Source organism: Cucurbita pepo, chromosome LG18 (assembly GCF_002806865.2).
Source record: "Cucurbita pepo subsp. pepo cultivar mu-cu-16 chromosome LG18, ASM280686v2, whole genome shotgun sequence".
NCBI lineage: Eukaryota > Viridiplantae > Streptophyta > Magnoliopsida > Cucurbitales > Cucurbitaceae > Cucurbita > Cucurbita pepo.
In genome coordinates, this window is record NC_036655.1 from 4232443 (window position 1) to 4253192 (window position 20750).

Genomic DNA, 20750 nt, shown 5'->3' on the forward strand with positions numbered 1-20750 from the left:
ATGCTGGCCCCATAGATTTTGATATCTAGATTGGTTGGAGAGAGAAATGAAACATTCCTTACAAAGGTGTGAAAACCTGTCGTTAATAGACGTGTCTTAAAGACTGTGAGAGTGACGATGATATAGACGGGATACATAACTCTCGAGTAAAAAATGGTTTTTTGTTCCGAATATCTAATTAGTGTTGGGATTTAGGAAGAGGGTCATAGCAGCTGATTAATGATGTCGGAATGACATTATTTTAAAGCGAAGAAATCTACTTAATCAGATTTTTAACATAATCACATCTCACATTCATTCTTAGCCGAAAGCCCATTACGAAGATCGCCATAGTATTTCCTTTCTTTAAACAATAAAAATCGAAAGACATTCCGCCAATCGCACCAATTCCACCACTGGGCTTCGCGCTCCGCTCACCATCACCACAAAATCTCGCCTCTAAACCCTTAATTTCCATGATTTTTCTCCCAAATTCGAAAACCCCATCTCAAATTTCTCCGTCTTCTGAATCCTTCTCCCCTCACAAGTTCTTAAAACCCACCATTTCAGCGTTGTTATCGATTTCCTGTGTTGTTCTTGCATGATGTCTAGATATGGCGCTGGATTCTCCCTCGTTTTTCTGCTTTTTCTCGCCGATTTGGCAACTGGAAACGAACTAAGGTTCACTCAAGTGAGTTCCCTTTTCGCCATTTCCTGTAATTCATCGATCCCATTTTCGTTTTCATGAGTTTTATATAATGGGTTTCTTATAATTTGTTTCTCAGTCAAATGGGTCTGTGGCAGCGATGGTGCCACTGATCGAGGAGGGGGAAATGACGATGATGGAGATGAATGAAACTAGAAGAAAACTGGGTAGCTTCCAAGTATGTGCTCCTTGTACTTGCTGTGGTGGGGCTAAGGGCCTGTGCTTGCCATCTCCTTGTTGTTATGCTATCAATTGCAACATCCCCAACAGACCATTTGGGTTTTGCTCTTTCACTCCTAAATCCTGTAATTGCTTTGGATGCAATCTCTAGCTTATACATTCATATATCTCTCTGAAATTTCCTTGCATATATATATATGATGATGATGATGATCTTGGTCATTTGTTATCTCTGTTGCTCTGTTCTGGAAATGATTGATTTGAAGAACTCTAGAGTTATGAAACTAGCCGTTCCTAGAGGCCTTGATGTTGTATAGATTCTCTGTAAGTGGCCTGTGTTTGTTCTTGTTCTAAAACTTGTTAGCTTATTCAAGTTGTTTGATGATTGCTTTGAGGCTCTTTGCTGCTAGGTGTTTACTTTGATTGATACCTCTAGTGTCTTAGAGTCATGGTTTGATAAGACACCAATCAACTTCTATCCATTTCTTTATAAACTGAATAAGAATATGCTTCCTTTGTTGTGTACATCCATATCTTTTGTTTGGTGGGGGCTGAGTTGAGGGGATGGAGGAGTGAGAGTAGTGTAAACTTTGTTTATAGTTCCTGATGTGTAGCTTTGTTAACGTTTGTGAGACTAATCTATACCCATCGTAAAAGCTTGTAACAGCCCAAACCCATCTCTAGTAGATATTGTCTGTTTTGCCTCGTTATGTATCGTCGTTAGCCTCATGGTTTGCTAGGGAGAGGTTTCCACACCTTTAGAAGAAATGCTTTGTTCCCCTCTCTAACTGATGTGGGACCTCACAATCCACCCTCTTTCAGGGCTCAGTGTCCTCTGCACACCGCCCGGTGTCTGACTTTGATACCATTTGTAACAGTCCAAATCCACTGCTAGTAGATATTGTCTGCTTTCGCCCCCTCACGGTTTTAAAATGCGTCTACTAGGGAGAGGTTTCCACACCCTTATAAGGAATGTTTTATTCCCCTCTCCAACTGATGTGGAACGTCACAATCCACCCCCTTTGGTGGCTTAGTGTCCTCGCTGGCACACCGCCCAATGTCTGGCTTTGATACCATTTGTAACAACCCAAACCCACCGCTAGCAGATATTGTCCGCTTTGGCTCGTTACATACCGTTGTTAGCCTCACGGTCTTAAAACAAGGCTACTATACCCTTATAAGGAATGCTTTGTTTCCCCTCTCCAACCGATGTGGGACTTCACAAAGCTATTGCATTCTTCTTCGTTTTTAACTCGGTGTCTTCTTCAAGACTCCGAGCATGAAATATTCATAATGTGATGAAGTTTTTAGCTTCGTTTTCGGGTAGGCAAAAGAACGGAAAATGCTCGAGTTTCCTGCACATTTGTGGAGTGATGTAGGAAAGAGACAAGGGTGTACAACTTAGAAGTTATATCAACATTAAGTGCATTGAGAGAAGTGTGAAGAATCTAATTCTCCTCTTTCTTTGATGGAACACCCCATGTGATGCCTTGAGGACAAATAACTATTAACTTGTTGTCTTGTTTTCTTCTTTGCTTGATTTATGCCTTTCATACCCTTTAAACTACTACTCCAATATGCCTAATTTATGTATCATTCATCCATACGTACTTGTACGGTATTTGGTATCGACCCGGTACAGTATGTGCTTCTCTTTACAAATTCTACTTTTGTTTCTCTTTTTCTAGTCATTGACCCGAGCCTCGAGTATCGTTATTGTTTTTCTATATGGTGCTTATTTTATGCTTGTGTGAAGCCTTGTATGTGAATACGTGACTGTGTCTTATCACTAAACTATAGCCACTTTGTCGAGTCTTTTGACTATTTGAAGTGAAGGATTAACACTACTTTTTCTTCTTCTTACACTGTTATGTCTATCGACCTCAGGATACAAATATTGTCTGCTTTAGCCCATTACGTATCGGTGTCAGTTTCACGGTTTTAAAATGGTCTTTCAGAGTTATGCAAATACTCATCTAGATACTGTCCTCTTTGTGTTTTATCTTTTGGACTTTCCCTCGAGGTTTTTGGGCTTTTTCTTCTGGGCTTTCTTATTACACCTCTACTAGAGAGACGTTTTACACCCTAAGAAATGAGAAATGCTATGTTCCCCACATGTGGAGAACTTTTGTATCCGACAAATGTCTAACACAAGTCTATTTTGATGAACAAATATTTGATACTTATCAAGTCTGAGTCTAAGTTAACGCGTCGGTGCTTCATAGATATACTTACCTGACACGAATATGCCAATGCAGCTAGCACGCCCGTGCTTCATAGGTATACTTTTGAAAACGGGAAAGAATCTAGGGAGTGACTTTTGTTGACTTCTGTTGGAAGTGGACAGAAAAATCCTTTTTTCTTTTCTTTTTTTATTTCGAGGCTTCAAAATATTATATTTCGTTAAATTAATAAAAATATCCGTGAACTTTATATTTTGTCTAAAAAATTTATATTTTATTTCAAAAATACCCTCGAACTTTTAATAATGTTTCAAAAATACCCTTACAACTTTAAAAAGTTCAAGTCATACCGACCACCTACTTAGACTTCAATGTCAAACAGTAAAATATAACTAAATGTAGTAAGGAAAAAAATTCAGATGGTGCCATATAATATTTTCATAACAGATCAATCATCGAAGTGGATATTAAAACAAAGTTTGCAAGACGTCGAGGAGGTCATCTTGTACTCTCCTCCTCGTTTCTAACAACCAAGTTTGTGTAAGGTATTCGGTTGTAACAGCCCAAGCTCACCACTAATAGATATAGACTTTCCCTTCGAGGGCTTCCCCTTAAGGTGAAACTTTTCTACACTCTTATAAGAAATGATTTGTTCCTCTCCAATTAATGTGGGATCTCACAATCCACCCCTCGAGGGCCCAACGTCCTCACTGGCACACCGCTTAGTGCTCTGATATCATTTGTAACAGCCCAAGCCCACTGCTAGCATATATTGTCCTTTTTAAGTTTTTCCTTCAAGATTTTAAAACGTGTATGTTATGGAGAGTTTTCCTCACCCTTATTAGACATGCTTCATTCCCTTCTCCAACCAATGTAGGAGGATCTCACATCAGTTTACCCTATGAGTCGAGGTCAAGTATGTTAACAAGACGTCGGAGGAGGTCATCTTGTACTCTCCTTTAAGGCGAAAGAAGGGTCGGGTTCTCTAGCAGCCTAGTTCTTTTACATAAGGTGTTCGGAACTCAATCCACTTCACAGTGCATAAACTCTCTTCAATATTCATAAACAAAGGGTCTCTTTCTATTCTTGTTTCCAGTTTCTTTCCAATACAACTCTAAATGGTATACCTCAGTAATACTTAAAAACATATTTCAACAAAAGAAGTTGAAATTTACAGCATTTTAAATACAGAACACCACGAGATCAGAAGCTCATACCCGAGGTTTCGTGTTAAGATATCCGCTGCATATATTTCTGATAAACAATCATTGTTTCCTCCTTGTCCTTCCAATACCAATGGCCATGAAAGTTTCTATATTCTAAACTTCAATGACGATCTACATTGTTACAAGAACGTACCAGTTCGTCGTATGATCGTCTTATAAAGTGGTGTTGCTATCCATTGTCTCTGGGTATGGATCTTCCCAGCACTCATCTTGCTCAGCAGCCTTCTGCCATCTTTTTCTAAATACAGCTAGTTCAATATAGGATTGCCTTCTTACCTGCATGAATCAAAATCGAATTCAAAGATAATAAATAGACAAGAAACGAAACAAATGTAGACTCGACGTGCCAATAAGCCTAAGAGGATTGTTTCATCAGATTCCTCCGAGTTATCACAGCCATACACACCCACCACCCACCCCAAAAATATCTGTGAGATTCCACATCAGTTGGGGAGGAGAATGAAGCATTTTTTATAAGGGTGTGGAAACCTCTCTCTAGCAATCGTGTTTTAAAAACTTTGAGGAGAAGCCCAAAGAGGACAATATATGCTAGCGGTGGGGTTGGGTTGTTACAAGTGATATTAGAGCCAAATATCGAGCGGTGTGCCAGCGAGAACACTGGCTCCCAAGAGGGTGGATTGTAAGATCCCACACCGGTTGAAGTGGAAAAAGAAACATTCCTTATAAAGGTATGGAAACCTCTCCTTAGTAGACGCGTTTTAAAAACATTGAGGGGAAGCTTGAAAGGAACAACCTAAAGAGGATAATATCTACTAGCGGTGGACTTGGGCCGTAGTATCAAAACCAGAATAGTTCATCAGAAGCATTAAACTAGGCAAAAGAAACAAATGAAAGTGAATTGCGTGTGCAAGAACTTACATCAGCTCTATGATCCTTTACAGGAGACTTTGAAGATGTCTGCAATTGTAGAGAACTTCTGTTATTTGATGATCATGAGGCTTAACAAATCATAATGAAAGCAATAACTACATTGCTACAAGTAAAATTATAAAACAATCATATTTTCAACCTCATTTTCTTCCGGACCACCGAGCGTTGGTCGTCCATGATGGATTACATACTCGGAGTCAACGACACCGACGTTCTTTGTTCGATCACCCTGTTGGGAAACGACCCAATATTTCAAATAACAGCAGTAGAACATTAAAGGAAAACAAGATGACTGCTAGTAGAAACTCTTGCCTGTGCACAATATCCCAGTTGCATATCTAAGCCCCAAGCATGGATCAAATCATTCTGTTCAGCAAAAGAAACGTGTTTCGATTAAAACGATACATTTCGACTTTCGTTTAGTTGAACAATATACGATAGGCCAAGAAAAGGGTAGCACCCACCTGGATCATATACCAAACACAACGCCATGACGCTCGGGAAAAAACCGGGGCCATCATTTCGATCCATCTGCAACAGATCTAACTTTTCAGGCAGATACACTTTGCACTCAAGCACAGGTCTATAAAAGCTATCTATCTTGAGACATTCAAACGAAAGCATAGAGCTTCGGGTAGCTGCGCTTACCCAGTGCATGGAGGGGCTGTACTGTTGATATCACAACCTTTTCCACCATTACTTGGTTTGTAAGTTCTCCTGCAGGAGTGACAGACCAAAGATAGAACCACACAGTAGTAAACAACTGATGAAAGCATATAAACAATGTATCAAAATGTCAATGATTAATGACTTCAAAAGGTGAAAGATGAACATGTAATGACTTGAAAGTTAATACAAATCAGTTCATACGAAATCAGGGAACAGGGAGAAGACCTGTGCACTTTCGATCGCCTCCCACGTGCAGTAATTTGATGGTGCACCTCTGATTTGAGTGGATCAAGAGCTGGTTGTGATATCTCTAGCCCTTCACTTTCAATAATATGTACATACCTTATAACGGGGAGACAAACATTGAAACAGTTCAGCATCTTTGATATCTTGGAAGTTAGTAGTTACTAAGAGAATATTGAAAGAGCAAAACAAGCTTTTGTAACAGCCCCGGCTCACCGCTAACAGATATTGTCCACCTTGTCCGTTACGTATCGCCGTCAGCCTCACGGTTTAAAACATGTCTGTTAGAGAGAGGTTTTCACACCTTTATAAGGAATGCTTCGTTCCTCTCTCCAACCGATGTGGGATCTCAAGATCCACCCCCTTGGGGGCCCAGTGTCCTCGTTGGCACATCGTCTAGTGTCTAGCTCTGATAGCCCAAGCCCACCGTTAACAGATATTGTCCGCTTTGACCCGTTACGTATCGCCGTCAGTCTCAAGGTTTAAAAAACGTCTGCTAGGGAGAGGTTTCCACACCCTTATAAGGAATGCTTCGTTCCTCTCTCCAATCAATGTGAGATCTCACAATCCACCTCCCTTGAAGGCCCAACGTCCTCGCTGGCATACCGCCCGGTGTCTGGCTCTGATACCATTTGTAACAGCCCAAGCCCACCGTTAACAGATATTGTCTGCTTTAGCTCGTTACGTATCGCCGTCAGCCTCACGGTTTAAAACGCGTATGTTAGAGAAAAGTTTCTACACCCTTATAAAGAATACTTCGTTCCTCTCTCCAACCGATATGAAATCTCACGATCCACCCTCCTTGAGGGCTCGGCATCCTCACTAGCACACCACCTGGTGTTTGGCTCGATACCATTTGTAACAGCCCAAGCCCACCACTAACAGATATTATCCGCTTTTGCCCATTACGTATCGCCGTCAGGCTCACGGTTTTAGAACGCGTTTATTAGGGAGAGACTTCCACACCTTTATAAGGAATGTTTCGTTCCTCTCCAACCAATGTGGGATCTCACAATCCACCCTCCTTGGGGGCCCAGTGTCCTCGTTGGCACATCGCCTAGTGTTTGGCTCTGATAGCCCAAGCCCACCGCTAACAGATATTATCCGCTTTGGCCCGTTACGTATCACCGTCAGCCTCACGGTTTAAAAAGCGTCTGTTAGGGAGATGTTTCCACATTGTTATAAGAAATTGAACCCAACTTACTTATTAGGATTGAAATTGTCAACTCCAAGGTCCTCATCCCAAAGAAAGATGTAATTATATGCTGCTACAATATCAGGATGTAAGAAGCGCTTGGCAAACCACCTAGACATCACCAGATCAAGAACCAATGAAACAGAGTGAAACTCAGCAACTTTCATAAATAGAATGAACAAAACATATGTAATAAGAACCTACCACTTAGTTTGATTGATCGCAGTTACATGTACTACACGATTACTCCACTCAAATTCCTTCCATTTGTCCACGATACCATCATAATGGAAAAGCATCACAGCAAAGTCGCTAGCTAGAAACTGTTGAATGGTAGTGAAAAATTACATATAAATGGCCACAAATTAACAGGATAGCTTTGAATTTAGCATATGTTTATACCTCTCTTCATACCTTTGCTACCATCGTATTCACAAGATCTTTTTGTTTAATCCCGACGGCCACAGCGAATAAATTACTCGATACGTTAACGGGTTTCTGTTTCAAGTTATGCACAATCAGTACAAGAATCAAGATGAGAGAATCAACAAGCACAAGTATGAACTTTAAGTGTTCATTATGAGCATAAAGTGTTGTTACATGAAGCCCTTGTTGATCTCCTAAACTCACTCTAATTACATTCCCTCTTGGATAAGTAACATTGATCACATTTCCTCACACTAGCAGAAGGAATAAGGAATTTGAAGAAGATTATCTTGATCCATGACCTGATAAGAATGCTTCGACGCACCCCATAGCGGTCGCATTTCCAAGTTAGATGCAGTGACAACAATGTCTTTAGGTAGCGGGTCGCTTCCATTTGGTCTACATTGATTCTAATGAAACGAAAAACATGAGCATCAAAGGTATAAATCACTAATGTCATATAAATATGAGAAGATTGATACAAAATGTTGTTCGTTCTTGTAACGATGGTCGAAATAGCAAACGAACCTCACATTTACTGAACTTTGATCTGACAAAACCATCTATTCCCCATTTAGAGATTTTCTGAAGAAGAAGAAGAACCATGTCATTCTAGAGTTCAATGAGCTAAAATCCTTTCAAACACTGATAGAGTGGCATGAAATATGTTGTACTAATAATGAAATCTATGCAAATGCCACCAGAAGTTGACAAGTCCTATCATTGTAAAGGCCCCCCAACGAGAAAAAGATACTATTCCTTCTTTTCTATCGGACCAATCGTAACGGCTACATAATTCCACAAAATTGTGCACCACAAATAGGAGCTAGCTAATAAAGAGACGTGCAATTCCATAGAAAGACATTACGATCCCCTGTAGAAAAAAAGAGCACATCTAGCCTATTTTATCACTATAACTAACTCCATTGAGTTCACCACCATAGAACTAACAGTTACACCGACTTATTCAACGCTATACTTCGATTCTACTCTTCGAAAAGGAACATCACCCACCATCCTAAAGCCAACTAAACTTCTAAGTTATTAATTTTTCGACAACATCTCGAGCTTCGACCACGAAGACAACCCTTGGTGCTTGCTACAACGATGAGCTTCAATGATAAAGTGAAAAGAAACAACACAGGATTCATAGAGAGAGCAACCACAACACATGAAAATCAGCAAGAGCAAGAGCAAGAGCAAGAGCAAGAAAGCATACCTGTCTATAATCTGGTGCTATATATGCACTCCCCACAAACAATACAAGACAAAGCAAAGTAGTGACTGGAAGAAGGGTACAAAAACAAGAATGCCTACTTTTTTGCTCTGCAAGTAAGGGCAACTGCAAAGAAAACAACTCAAAATAAGCAATGAAACAAAATCATGCCCACAGGAACAGATACACAAGAAGCATCTTAAACCCCACAAAACAAAAGGGTATGATTAATTTTCAGTAACGATGGAAATCATTGAAGAACACCCATTATTTCTCGATTGGTTTACATTAAACTGTTGGATTCAAAAACACCCAAAAGAACCCCAAATCAAATCAAACCCAATTGAATCGGTTAAAAAACAAAAGTTCATCCAAGAAGAAAAGGGGTAGGGTAGGGTGCTTACACAACCGGAGAACTTCATGTTTCCATGAAATTCGAGATAGATTGGTATGAAAAGAGACAGAAAAGAGGCGAAAAATGCACAAATTTCAATACCCAACAACGTTCACCGGAAAACACTCGGCCACAACATCCACAATGTTGCCCTCGTCGGGAAATGAATTTAAAAGGAGACGTGGAAGAGAAGGAAAGTCATTAGGGAGCTTTTTTTTTTTTTTTTTTTTTTTTTTTTTTTTTTTTTTTTTTTTTTTTTTTTNAATGATAATTATGGAAAAATTGAGGCAACCCGTTTTACAAGGAGTAACGTTAATTACACTAAAGATAACTTTTTTTTAAAAAGAAAAAGAAAAAATCACCAAAAAATCTGATTATTCTTCATTACTGTTTCTTCTTTGCGAGGACGAAGCAGCAGCAAAAAAAAAAAAAAAAAAAAAAACACGTGTTTCGGTATGATTGGTTGAATTTTGCTTCTTTTTTTTAATAATTCAAGATCTTCAAAAATGTTTTTATTATTTATTATTTCTTATCGAATTTAATTAAATATTTGAAAATAAACACACATCTTATTTATCTTATTTAAATATTTGTAGGTTTTATTTTCGTAATTAATTTATAATTCTACGTTACCGAATTTGATTTTTTTTTTCTTTTTTCGGTTTAAAGAACAAGAGCGGTTGATCACTGAAGTATCTATTTCATTAAATATGTTCGGATTGGTTGGAGCAAGAGATTGAACTTTTAATACACAAAAAAAAAACATGAAACAATACTTAAATTAACTAATATTCAAGTTTTTATTCCGTAAATTTAAGGTTTAGAACTTAAAATTATCCTTTTACATATCAAATGTTTTTTAAAAATATTACAATCTATTTTTTTAATTCAGTGTCGAGTTTTGAAATGATAGTTAGTGTCTTATCTATTGAGTTGTGCTTAAATTTGTTCGGGAGTTGAAAAACTCAAATTTTTATTTTAATACGTTAAATAATAATACATGCACAAACTGACAAAAAAAAAACACGAACATCTAACTACTTAAACTATGTTCGTATAAATAAATATTAAAACAGACATCTTTTTTTTTTTAGTGTAAGTAGATATTAAATTCGTAAACGGGAATCTGACTCTAAATCTAAAGATACAAACCCATCCACTCTTGAATGGCCTAAAGCTTTACAATAGGTTGAATTTATATGAGTCGACGGCATAAACATTTAGAGATATATAATATATATATATATATATATATATATATATATATATTTATTTAGTGAATTAAGTGAAAATTCAAATTTCAAAAAATAATAATAATTTTTTTTTGTCTGATAATATAATATTTTAATTAATTGAGTTATGTTTTAAAATAAATAAATAATTAATTAATTACCACGTATGACGCTGTCGAAAATGTAGTTGGAATGATTTATTATCGAACGGCGCTTTACTTACATTTTTTTTAATTATTATTATTATTATTATTGGCAGAGGTAATGCTCAGTAGTAGTTGGACCAAATCATCATATAATTATTTATATTATTAATTTAATAATACTCTGTTGGATGATGGAAGTCCCACATCGACTAATTTAGGAAATGATCATGGGTTTATAAGTGAGGAATGCTAACTCCATTGGTATGAGGCCTTTTGGGAAAGCCCAAAGCAAAGCCATGAGAGCTTATGCTCAAAGTGGACAATATCATACCATTGTGGAGAGTCGTGTTTGTCTAACATACTCCACCATAAAAAAATATTAATATTTTATTTTATCTTTTAAATTTTCAAATCTTTTATTTTAATATTTATGTATTTATTTATTTATTTATTTTCTAATTAAATAAATTAAGGAAGTTTCATAAAATAACAGTCTGATAGATTAAATAAACCTCTCTATTAGGAATAATACATAAAATAACAGTCTGACGGGTTAAATAAACATCTCTATTAGTAATAATAGAGATGAATATTAAAAAATAAAATAATAATAGTGATGTCATAAATATAATTAAATATTCACATTATTTTTGCTTGAATAATATATTTTCCATTTTCTACGCAAATGAAATAAATTATATAATTTAAAAAAAAGTGAGTAAAAGTTAATGGGACCCCACCACTCAAAAATAAACAAGAAAACTATATATTATACGAATTAATTAATGTATTGTATGTTTCAAAACATTATCTTTTATTTATTTATTTACTCAATAAATTGGTTTGTGTACGTGTCGGCTGCAGTCGTGTCAAATAATTACCGTTAAATATATATTTACTTTCATTTATTCCATTTTTTTTTTAATTTTAAACGTTCAGTAAATCTTTAAATTATTTTCTATTTGTTTTTTTTTTTAGTTTTTAATTTTTTTCCATTACCCGTTGCATACGTATCATATATATATATATATATATAGTCCGACATAACATAAAATTATTCCAAACAAAACAAAATATGTTTGAATTTGGAGTTCTTATGATTGAGCTACTGAAAATAAATATGTACCTTATTGATATTGACAGTGACTTTCAATTTCTTTTAGTTTTTCTTAGTATCTTATCTTTAAGATCGCTCTCATTCGAATGTGGTCCCGATTAATTCGTGTACTCTTCCTTTATTCGGGCTTTTCGGTCTATTACACTATTGTGACAGCTTCATGTATTCATGATTAAATCTATATTTTAAATTTAACGTTATAATCAATAGATATAATTTAGAGCATTCGATGTTAATACTATTTAATTTTTTTTTATAATATGTTGATTAAACCATGTGCCGAGCACGGTTTGGAGGGTGACATTTGTAAAAAGGTTGACTTTGACTTTTCATGATAACATGGGAACGTTTTTTTCGTTAAAAAAAATTAAATACAACTTGGGAAGGTTTATATGGCTTAAAATTTTGAAAAATTATTCAAACTATATTTATTTTAAATTATAATAATATTATTTAATTAATATGAATATTAGACATTTAATTATATTTTATTTTATAAGAGTTGAATTATAAGTTTTAATATATTTTATCTAAGATTGTATCTAAATAATTATAAATTATAGATAAATAAAATTTAAAAAAAAAATTGACAACCCTAGGTTGGATTGGATTGTGAAAAGTTTCAGTTGGGTTGGATTGGATTATGAAAAGTTTCGGGTTGGGTTGGGTTGGATTGTGAAAAGTTTCAGGTTGGGTTGGGTTGGATTGTAAAAAGTTTCGGGTTGGGTTGGGTTGTGAAAAGTTTCAAGCTGGGTTGGTTACCAATCCAGCCAACCTGAACTTTTGGGTTGGGTCAAAAAAATCACTCAACCCAACTCAACTCAACTCAACCCAACCTGAATCATGTACACCCCTAATGATGGGCCCAATGATATATTCCACTTGGGACCGGCCCATATGAGATGGGCTCTCCAAATCTACTTCTAAAAACAACCAATCCTTAAAAAAAAATTGACAACGAAGGTTAGGTTGGGTTGAATTGTGAAAAGTTTCAAGTTGGGTTGGGTTGTAAAAAGTTTCGAGTTGGGTTGGGTTGAATTGTGAAAAGTTTCAGGTTGGGTTGATTACCAATCCAACCAACCTGAACTTTTGGGTTGGGTCAAAAAAATCTTTCAACCCAACCCAACACAACCTAACCTGAACCATGTACACCCCTAATGATGGGCCCGAGGATATATTCCACTTGGGACCAGCCCATATGAGATGGGCCCTCCAAATCTACTTCTAAAAACAACCAATCCTTAAAAAAAAAAAATTGACGAAGGTTAGGTTGGGTTGGATTGTGAAAAGTTTCGAGTTGGGTTGGGTTGGGTTGGATTGTGAAAAGTTTCGGGTTGGGTTGGTTACCAATCCAACCTGAACTTTTGGGTTGGATCAAAAAAATTCCTCAACCCAACCCGAACCATGTAGACCCCTAATGATGGGCCCGATGATATATTCCACTTGGGACCGACCCGCTCTCCCAATCTACTTCTAAAAACTTTTTTGGACTATAGTATCCCTGTATTAGGTTAAAAATTTACAAAATATGCCACTTGCAATTAATTACCAATATTAAATTTTAATTATAAATATCTATAATCCTTAGTTTTCAAATATAAAAATTATCCTTTATTAAATTATATATTTTTAATTATAAAATAAATGGTAATAAACCATATGACACGTCATATCTCCGCTGTAATTCATTATTCACTTATTATTTATTAAATTAATGTAAGAGTTAATTGTTCGTAAATCTAATTTTATTGCTTCTAAAGACAACCCTGATAGTAGAACAGTATTAAGTATCGTCGTTTAGGTCATCTGAATTTTATGTATTTAAATGTTTTCAGATATTGTCGGTAAAATAAAGGTCTCAATAGTTACTTGGGTAAACAAAACGGTGTGATAAATGAGGGAAAGGTACTAAAGACCTCTGGGAAGACTCATTTGCCTAACTCGCACTATGTGAGATCCCACGTCGGTTGGAGAGGGAACGAAACATTCCTTATAAGGGTGTGGAAATCTCTCTCTAGTAGACGCGTTTTAAAACCGTAAAGTTGAGGACGATACGTAACGAATTAACGGTTGAACGAGTGTTGATTAAGTTACTCAAGTATCGACTGTTCCTATTCAAAACTGACTGTATAAATATTTTTGAATTTTTATTTTAAAATTTTAAGAGTATTTTTGAGATTTTTTAAAAATTATTATCTAAACTTTTGAAATTCGTTTACCCTAAAAGAACAAAAAAATCTCTGCAATTCCAACCCAAGCAAAGAGACTGTGCTAATCTTCTCCTTACTTCGATCTTCAACACTTCAATCACTGCCTCTCCAAAGTCGTCGGAGTTCGCCTTCGTGGAGTTGCTGCTATCAGTTCTTGTCGTCTGAGCTTGTCGGAGCAAGCCGTCGAGTTCGCTGCTTACCGTCTGAGGTTGATTGATTGGCTCATTGTTGAAGGTTCTCGTCAGGGGATTCTACGGTTGAAGCGCTACCCAATTCGTGTGAGTTCAGAAACTGGGTTTGCTTAATGAATGAGTTTTGAATGATTTTCTATCTCTATCTCTCTTCACCTTCCCGACAATGGGTTATGGGTGAATCGAATTTGGAACAGGGTTCAGTATTGACATAATGGGTTGGGTTAATCGAATCTAAAAATATGGACCAAGTATAGATAATGTCTGAATGTATTTGTGAATTTTGATTCTTTAGAAATATCCATTGGCATGGACGTTCTGGGGAAATTTCTATTGCTATTTCCCTTGAGTTGTTTTTGATGGTTCTATTGATATAGGTATTTAAAACCTTGCTTTTGGAACTTGGTATGATACCTTTGAATGAAATGCTAATCTAATGCTATGCTTATGAGATACACATCGGTTGGAGAGGAGAACGAAGCATTTTTTATAAGGGTGTGGAAACCTCTCCCTAGCATACGCGTTTTAAAAACTTTGAGGGGAAACCCAAAGAGGATAATATCTGCTAGCGGTGTGCTTGGACTGATACAAATGTTATCAGAGCTAGACACTAGGCGATGTGCCAGCGAGGACGCTGGACTCGAAGGGAGGTGGATTGTGAGATCCCACATCTGTTGGGGAGGAGAACGGAACATTTTTTATAAAGATGTGGAAATCTCTCCCTAACAGACGCGTTTTAAAAACCTTGAGGGGAAGCTTGAAAGGGAAAGCCAAAGAGGACAATATCTTCTAGCGGTGTGCTTGGACTGTTACAAATGATATTACAACCAAACACCGAGCGATGTGCTAGCGAGGACGCTGGGCCCCATGGATTGTGAGATCCCACATCGGTTGGGGAGGAGAACAAAGCATTCTTTATAAGGGTAGAAAACCTCTCCCTAGTATACGCGTTTTAAAAACCTTGAGGGGAAGCTTGACAGGAAAAGTCCAAAGAGGACAATATTTGCTAGCGGTGTGCTTGGGCTATTACAAATGGTATCAGAGCCAGACTCTGGGTGATGGGCTAGTGAGGATGCTGGGCCCTGAAGCGGGGTGGATTGTGAGATCCCATATCGGTTGGGGAGGAGAATGATGCATTCTTTATAAGGGTGTGAAAATCTCTCTCTAACAGACGCGTTTTAAAAACCTTGAAGGGAAACCCCAAAGAGGACAATATCTGCTAGCGGTATGCTCGGGCTGTGACAATGCTACTGAATTGGCACTGCTTTTAAGCTTTTATATTATCTCGTGCGTGGAATTAGAGGATCCTTAATGCAAAGGAGGCTATAAATACATATAACTTGGCTGTTTCTTGTAAACAAGATTAAGTTTTCATCATTAGTTTTGCAATTTCTTCTTTCATTTGTTTATGCTTTGCTATAGTTTTTCATCACCTGCATTGCAATGTTCTGAGTTTTGTTTCCAATTTTTTGTATAAGTCAACTGAAAGTGGTACAAATTCATTTGTATTTGTAGTGTTCTATGTAAGATATTGGTAGACTATGCTTACCATATTTCTATTTCATTAATTTTTCAGATGAACGTGGGTTGTTCATCTGTTCTTGCTGATTCTAGTGCAATGAAAATCTTCTGGATTACTGTATAGGAATGACAACCTTAAGAAGTTCACTTATGCCTTCACTTGTAAAGACTTCTCCTTTCTTTTCATACTTCACTAAAATTCCATGGATATTTTCCGGCCAGAATACTTTTCGAGCTAGCCTCCAAGTCCATAGCCATCGGTCGACTGTATTTTCAAAAACTATACTGAAATGTAGTTGCAACAGTTACTTCTCTATACACGCAGCTAGATATTTATGTACTGTTGCTTTAGCTTCCACTTCGTCTGTTCACGAATCCTCAGCATCTTCTACCGATAAAATCTCGAACAGATCAAGGAAAAAAGCCCTCAAGGAATCACCTGAGAGAGTGCTTAAACATAAATTAGATATGTGCTCAAAGAATGGACAAGTTGTTGAAGCACTGAAGCTTTACGACGAGGCACGGAGTAATGGCATCCAACTTCAACAACATCATTATAATGTATTGCTGTATTTGTGTTCTTCGTCGGGCTCGCTTGAAACAAGTGAGGATATCGATGTATTAAGCGTGGGCTTGAGTAGGGGTTTTGAGATTTTTCAGCAAATGATGACTGATAAAGTATCCCCAAATGAGGCGACATTTACTAGTGTTGCAAGATTGGCAACTGCAAGGGATGATCCAGAAATGGCTTTTTCTTTGGTGAAGCAGATGAAGGATTATGATATTGCACCAAGATTGAGGTCATATGGACCAGCACTTTTTGGTTTCTGTAGGAAGCTAATGCCTCAAGAAGCTTATGAAGTCGATTCCCACATGGCTGCATCCGAGGTGCAACCCGAAGAACCCGAGCTTTCTGCTCTTCTAAAACTCAGTTCTGATGTGAAGAAGGCCGATAAGGTCTACGAGTTGCTGCTTCGGTTAAGAAGAACAGTGAGGCAGGTCTCTGAACCTACTGCTAAAGTTATTGAAGATTGGTTTAATTCTGCATGTGCAGCAGAAGTTGGTGTTAAACGTTGGGATATGAACGACGTTAGGGAAGGAATCGTTAAACGAGGTGGAGGGTGGCATGGACAAGGCTGGCTCGGTAGCGGGAAGTGGAGGCTCGTGAGAACTGTGATGGACGATAGTGGCGTTTGTCAGTCGTGTGGTCAGAAACTTGTTTGCATCGATATTGATCCGAAAGAAACTGAAAACTTTGCTGCCTCGTTGACCAAGTTGGCTTGCGAACGAGAAGTTAAAGCTGAATTTAATAGATTCCAGGTATGATAGTTCTTCGTTCATCCCCAGATTCTATGATTTGAAGTCTTAATTGTTCGTGGAGTGATAAGCTCACAACGTAAGTTTCCCATATTGCATCTCCTCTTGTTTGTTGTTGCTGCATACCCCTTTGTAGGGGCTTTTGTTATGATGGTCTCTCTCTTTTTTTCCTTTCATTCGTGACTATCCAAGCTGACTTGTGCACATCTCGACTATTCTCACGGGACAATCTTATGACCTTACTACATTTGGTTGCCAATGAAATCCATAAGATATTAAATCCTAGATAGGTTGTGTGAGATCCCACATTTGTTGGGGAGGAGAACCAAGTATTATTTATAAGGGTGTGGAAACCTCTCCTTAGCGTTTTAAAAACCTTGAGGGGAAGCACGAAAGGGTAAGCCGAAAGAGGACAATATCTGCTAGCGGTGGGCTTGGGTTGTTACAAATGGTATCAGAGCCAAATATCAGGCGACGTGCCAGCGAGGAGGCTGAGCCCCGAAGGGGGGTGCCAACAAGAACGCTGGGCCTTGAAGGGGGGTGGATTGTGAGATCCCACATCGGTTGGGGAGGAGAACTAAACATTCTTTATAAATGTGTGGAAATCTCTCCCTAACAGATGCATTTCAAAAACCTTGAGGGGAAGTCTACAAGGGAAAGCTGAAAGAGAATAATATCTGCTAGCGGTGGGCTTGGGCTGTTACAAATGGTATCAAAACCAGACACCAAGCAATGTGCTAGCGAGGAGGCTGAGCCCTGAAGGGGGGTGGACATGTGGCGGTGTGCCAGTAAGGATGCTGGGACCCAAAGGGGAGTGGATTGTGAGATCTCACATTGGTTGGGGAGGAGAACGAAACATTCTTTATAAGGGTGTGGAAACCTCTCCCTAGCATACGCGTTTTAAAAACCTTGAGGGAAAGCCCGAAAGGGAAAACCCAAAAATGACAATATCGGCTAGTGGTGGGCTTGGGCCGTTACAGGTGGCCACCACGGCTTAAACCTATTCCATCCTAAGCCCTTTATTATTTCCATGGCTCTTATCGTTCACTTGGTCAATCCACAGTGGTTCTCTATCTGTTTTACATCTTTTCTTTAGAAAAGTAACATGTTAATTTATGTTGGCAAAAATCTGACTAGTTTGAAGGTGAAATACTTCAGGAGTGGCTTGACAGGCATGGTCCTTTTGATGCTGTAATTGATGGTGCCAACGTTGGTCTTATTAATCAACATCATTTCAGCTTTATCCAGGTGATATATCTTTAGGTCTTACTTTTTCTGTGTTTATTGTGATTGGTACTGAAATATACTATCTTCTAATTGCAGCTCAAAAGGATTGTATATCAAATGCGTCAACTGAGCCCTACAAAGAGAATGCCACTCATAATTTTACATAGAAGTCGTGTTACTGGAGGTCCTGCACTGAATCCTAATAACAAGAGATTAATAGAGTCATGGAAGGATTGTGGTGCGCTCTATGCTACCCCTCATGGGTCCAATGATGACTGGTATTCATCTTTCTAGTTATTTACTTGAATATTTGAAAACATCTATCTGAGATCTCACATCGGTGGGAGAGGGAAACGAAACATTTCTTATAAGGATGTGGAAACCTCTCCATAATAGATGCGTTTTAAAATTGAGTCTGACAGTGATACGTAATGAAACAAAGCGGACAATATTTGCTAGTGGTGGGCTTGGGTTGTTACAAACGGTATTAGAGTCGGATACTGGGCGGTGTGCTGGCGAGGATGTTGGACCCTTAAGGGGGTGGATTGTGAGATCCCATATCGGTTGGAGCGGAAAACGAAACATTCCTTATAAGGGTGTGGAAGCCTCTTTCTAGTAGACGCGTTTTAACACCGTGAGTCTGACGGCGATATGTAATGGGACAAAACGGACAATATCTGCTAGCGGTAGGCTTGGGCTGTTACATTTGACTAGTAGTACGAGCTCAAGTTTTTTTTTTTTTTTTTTTTTTTGGAATTCAAACCAGTCTATTCTGTGTGTGCTACAGGTACTGGCTATATGCTGCTGTACGCTTTAAATGTTTTCTGCTGACGAACGATGAAATGAGAGACCACTTGTTCCAATTGCTTGGCAACAACTTTTTCCCGCAATGGAAGGAAAAGCATCAGGTATTTTTCATCAAATATTGTTCCTTTGAGCAAAGGTGTTTGTGACTTTACTTTTAGAATGTGAAATCCGACATCGGTTGGGGAGAAGAACAAAACATTCTTTATAAAAGTGTAGAAAACTTTTCGTAACAGACGTGCTTTAAAAACCTTGAGAAGAAGCCCGAAAGGGAATGCCCAAATGGGACAATATCTCCTAGCAGTGGGCTTGGGCCGTTACAAATGGTATCAGAGCCAAACACTGGGTAATGTGCCAGCGAGGAGCAGCCCCGAAGGGGGAGTGGACACGAGGCGGTGTGTCAGCAAGGACGCTGGATCCCGAATGGGGTGGATTGGGGGGTCCCACATCGATGGGAGAAGGGAACAAGTGTCAACGAGGACGCTGGCTCTCAAAGGGGGTGGATTGTGAAATCCCACATTGGTTGGAGAGGAGAACAAAACATTCTTTATAAGGGTGTGGAAACCTCTCACTAGCAGATGTGTTTTTAAAAACTTTGAGGGGAATCCCGAAAGAGAAAGCTTAAAGAGAATAATATATGCTAGCGGTGGATTTAGGCTGTTACATTTTTATTAAGAAATTTCATAAAATACTTAATAACTCGTGATATCCGTGATTTTTCTCTCAATTAGCGGTTCACGTCTAAATATCAATCCATATATTGGTAAGTTCAAACCCATATTTTCTTCATTGATTATATCAAAGCGGTGTCGTTTTAATACTTCGTCCAATGATTGGCAGATTCGAATGTCGGTATCACGAGATGGACTAAAACTCCACATGCCTCCGCCTTATTCAGTTGTCATTCAGGTGCGACTATTAACGTGCTAAATCATAAAATATGAACATTCATCGTTCGTATTTTAGATATTTGATGAATGTTGAATCTATTCCAGGAGTGTGAAAATGGAAGTTGGCACATTCCAACAGCCACAGGTGATGATCTAGAGACCCCAAAGCAATGGCTATGTGCCACCAGAGCCACTGATACTTCTTCGAACTGATATTTGAATTTGATAGCATTTTGGTGTCTCGTAAGTCTTGTATTACTGTAGCTAGCCTCCACCAACACGACTCCGTAAGTGTCACTGTCGCCATTACCTCGTTTCATATATGAGACGAGGGAGGAGCTTCCCTTTGTCTCATTTCTGAGAGGGGAGAGAACGACAAGGGAGAAAGATGAGAGATAGAGCTCGACGCCATTTTTGTCTAGAACTTCTTTTGTTTAACGACATTGTAACTAAGTATTCTTAATCATTGTCATTATCTTCATTCGTTTCATAATCATGACAATCTTTTCATTCAATTCAATTCACTGATGAGCTAAAATTCTTTTGAGATTCAGTAATAATATTTGTGTTCGTATGTTTCGATCACGAATCTTTTGATGGTTTAGTCCGAAAAAATAGTTACAAATTCGAAAATGTAAGGACTAAATTATTACTGATTTCTGCATTTCTCGAAAACTACCTCACAGACTACCACAAATACTTCTAACATGTTTTGTCCTCACTCATATGCATCGTAAGAAAATTAACGGGAGGTCACCCAACATAAATTAATGTAAAGCACACTTAA

At 37.9% G+C, this 20750-nt stretch overlaps 2 protein-coding genes and 1 long non-coding RNA gene across 3 annotated transcripts; 2 read left to right on the forward strand and 1 right to left on the reverse strand.

Annotated features, from left to right (window-relative positions):
- The first annotated feature begins 290 nt into the window (after window positions 1-290).
- LOC111780251 lies at window positions 291-1257 on the forward strand. The gene is made up of 2 exons (XR_002812821.1): window positions 291-670; window positions 765-1257. It is a non-coding gene; the product is annotated as an uncharacterized LOC111780251 (long non-coding RNA).
- A 2830-nt stretch (window positions 1258-4087) lies between these two features.
- On the reverse strand, window positions 4088-9545 carry LOC111780008. Its single transcript, XM_023660246.1, has 14 exons — window positions 9319-9545; window positions 8918-9040; window positions 8227-8283; window positions 8001-8108; window positions 7687-7770; window positions 7477-7595; window positions 7282-7383; window positions 6060-6176; window positions 5814-5882; window positions 5630-5696; window positions 5478-5531; window positions 5305-5394; window positions 5154-5192; window positions 4088-4550 (listed from the first exon to the last, which is right to left on the reverse strand). Exons 1-14 carry the CDS (start codon window positions 9334-9336, stop codon window positions 4428-4430), a joined length of 1170 nt encoding a protein of 389 aa, XP_023516014.1. The 5' UTR covers window positions 9337-9545; the 3' UTR covers window positions 4088-4427.
- Window positions 9546-14019: 4474 nt separating this feature from the next.
- LOC111780009 (proteinaceous RNase P 1, chloroplastic/mitochondrial) lies at window positions 14020-20508 on the forward strand. Its single transcript, XM_023660247.1, has 7 exons — window positions 14020-14291; window positions 15781-17045; window positions 18201-18290; window positions 18366-18547; window positions 19057-19177; window positions 19914-19982; window positions 20069-20508. The coding sequence occupies exons 2-7, from the start codon at window positions 15852-15854 to the stop codon at window positions 20174-20176; spliced, it is 1764 nt and encodes a 587-aa protein (XP_023516015.1). The 5' UTR covers window positions 14020-14291; window positions 15781-15851; the 3' UTR covers window positions 20177-20508.
- Window positions 20509-20750: the final 242 nt, after the last annotated feature.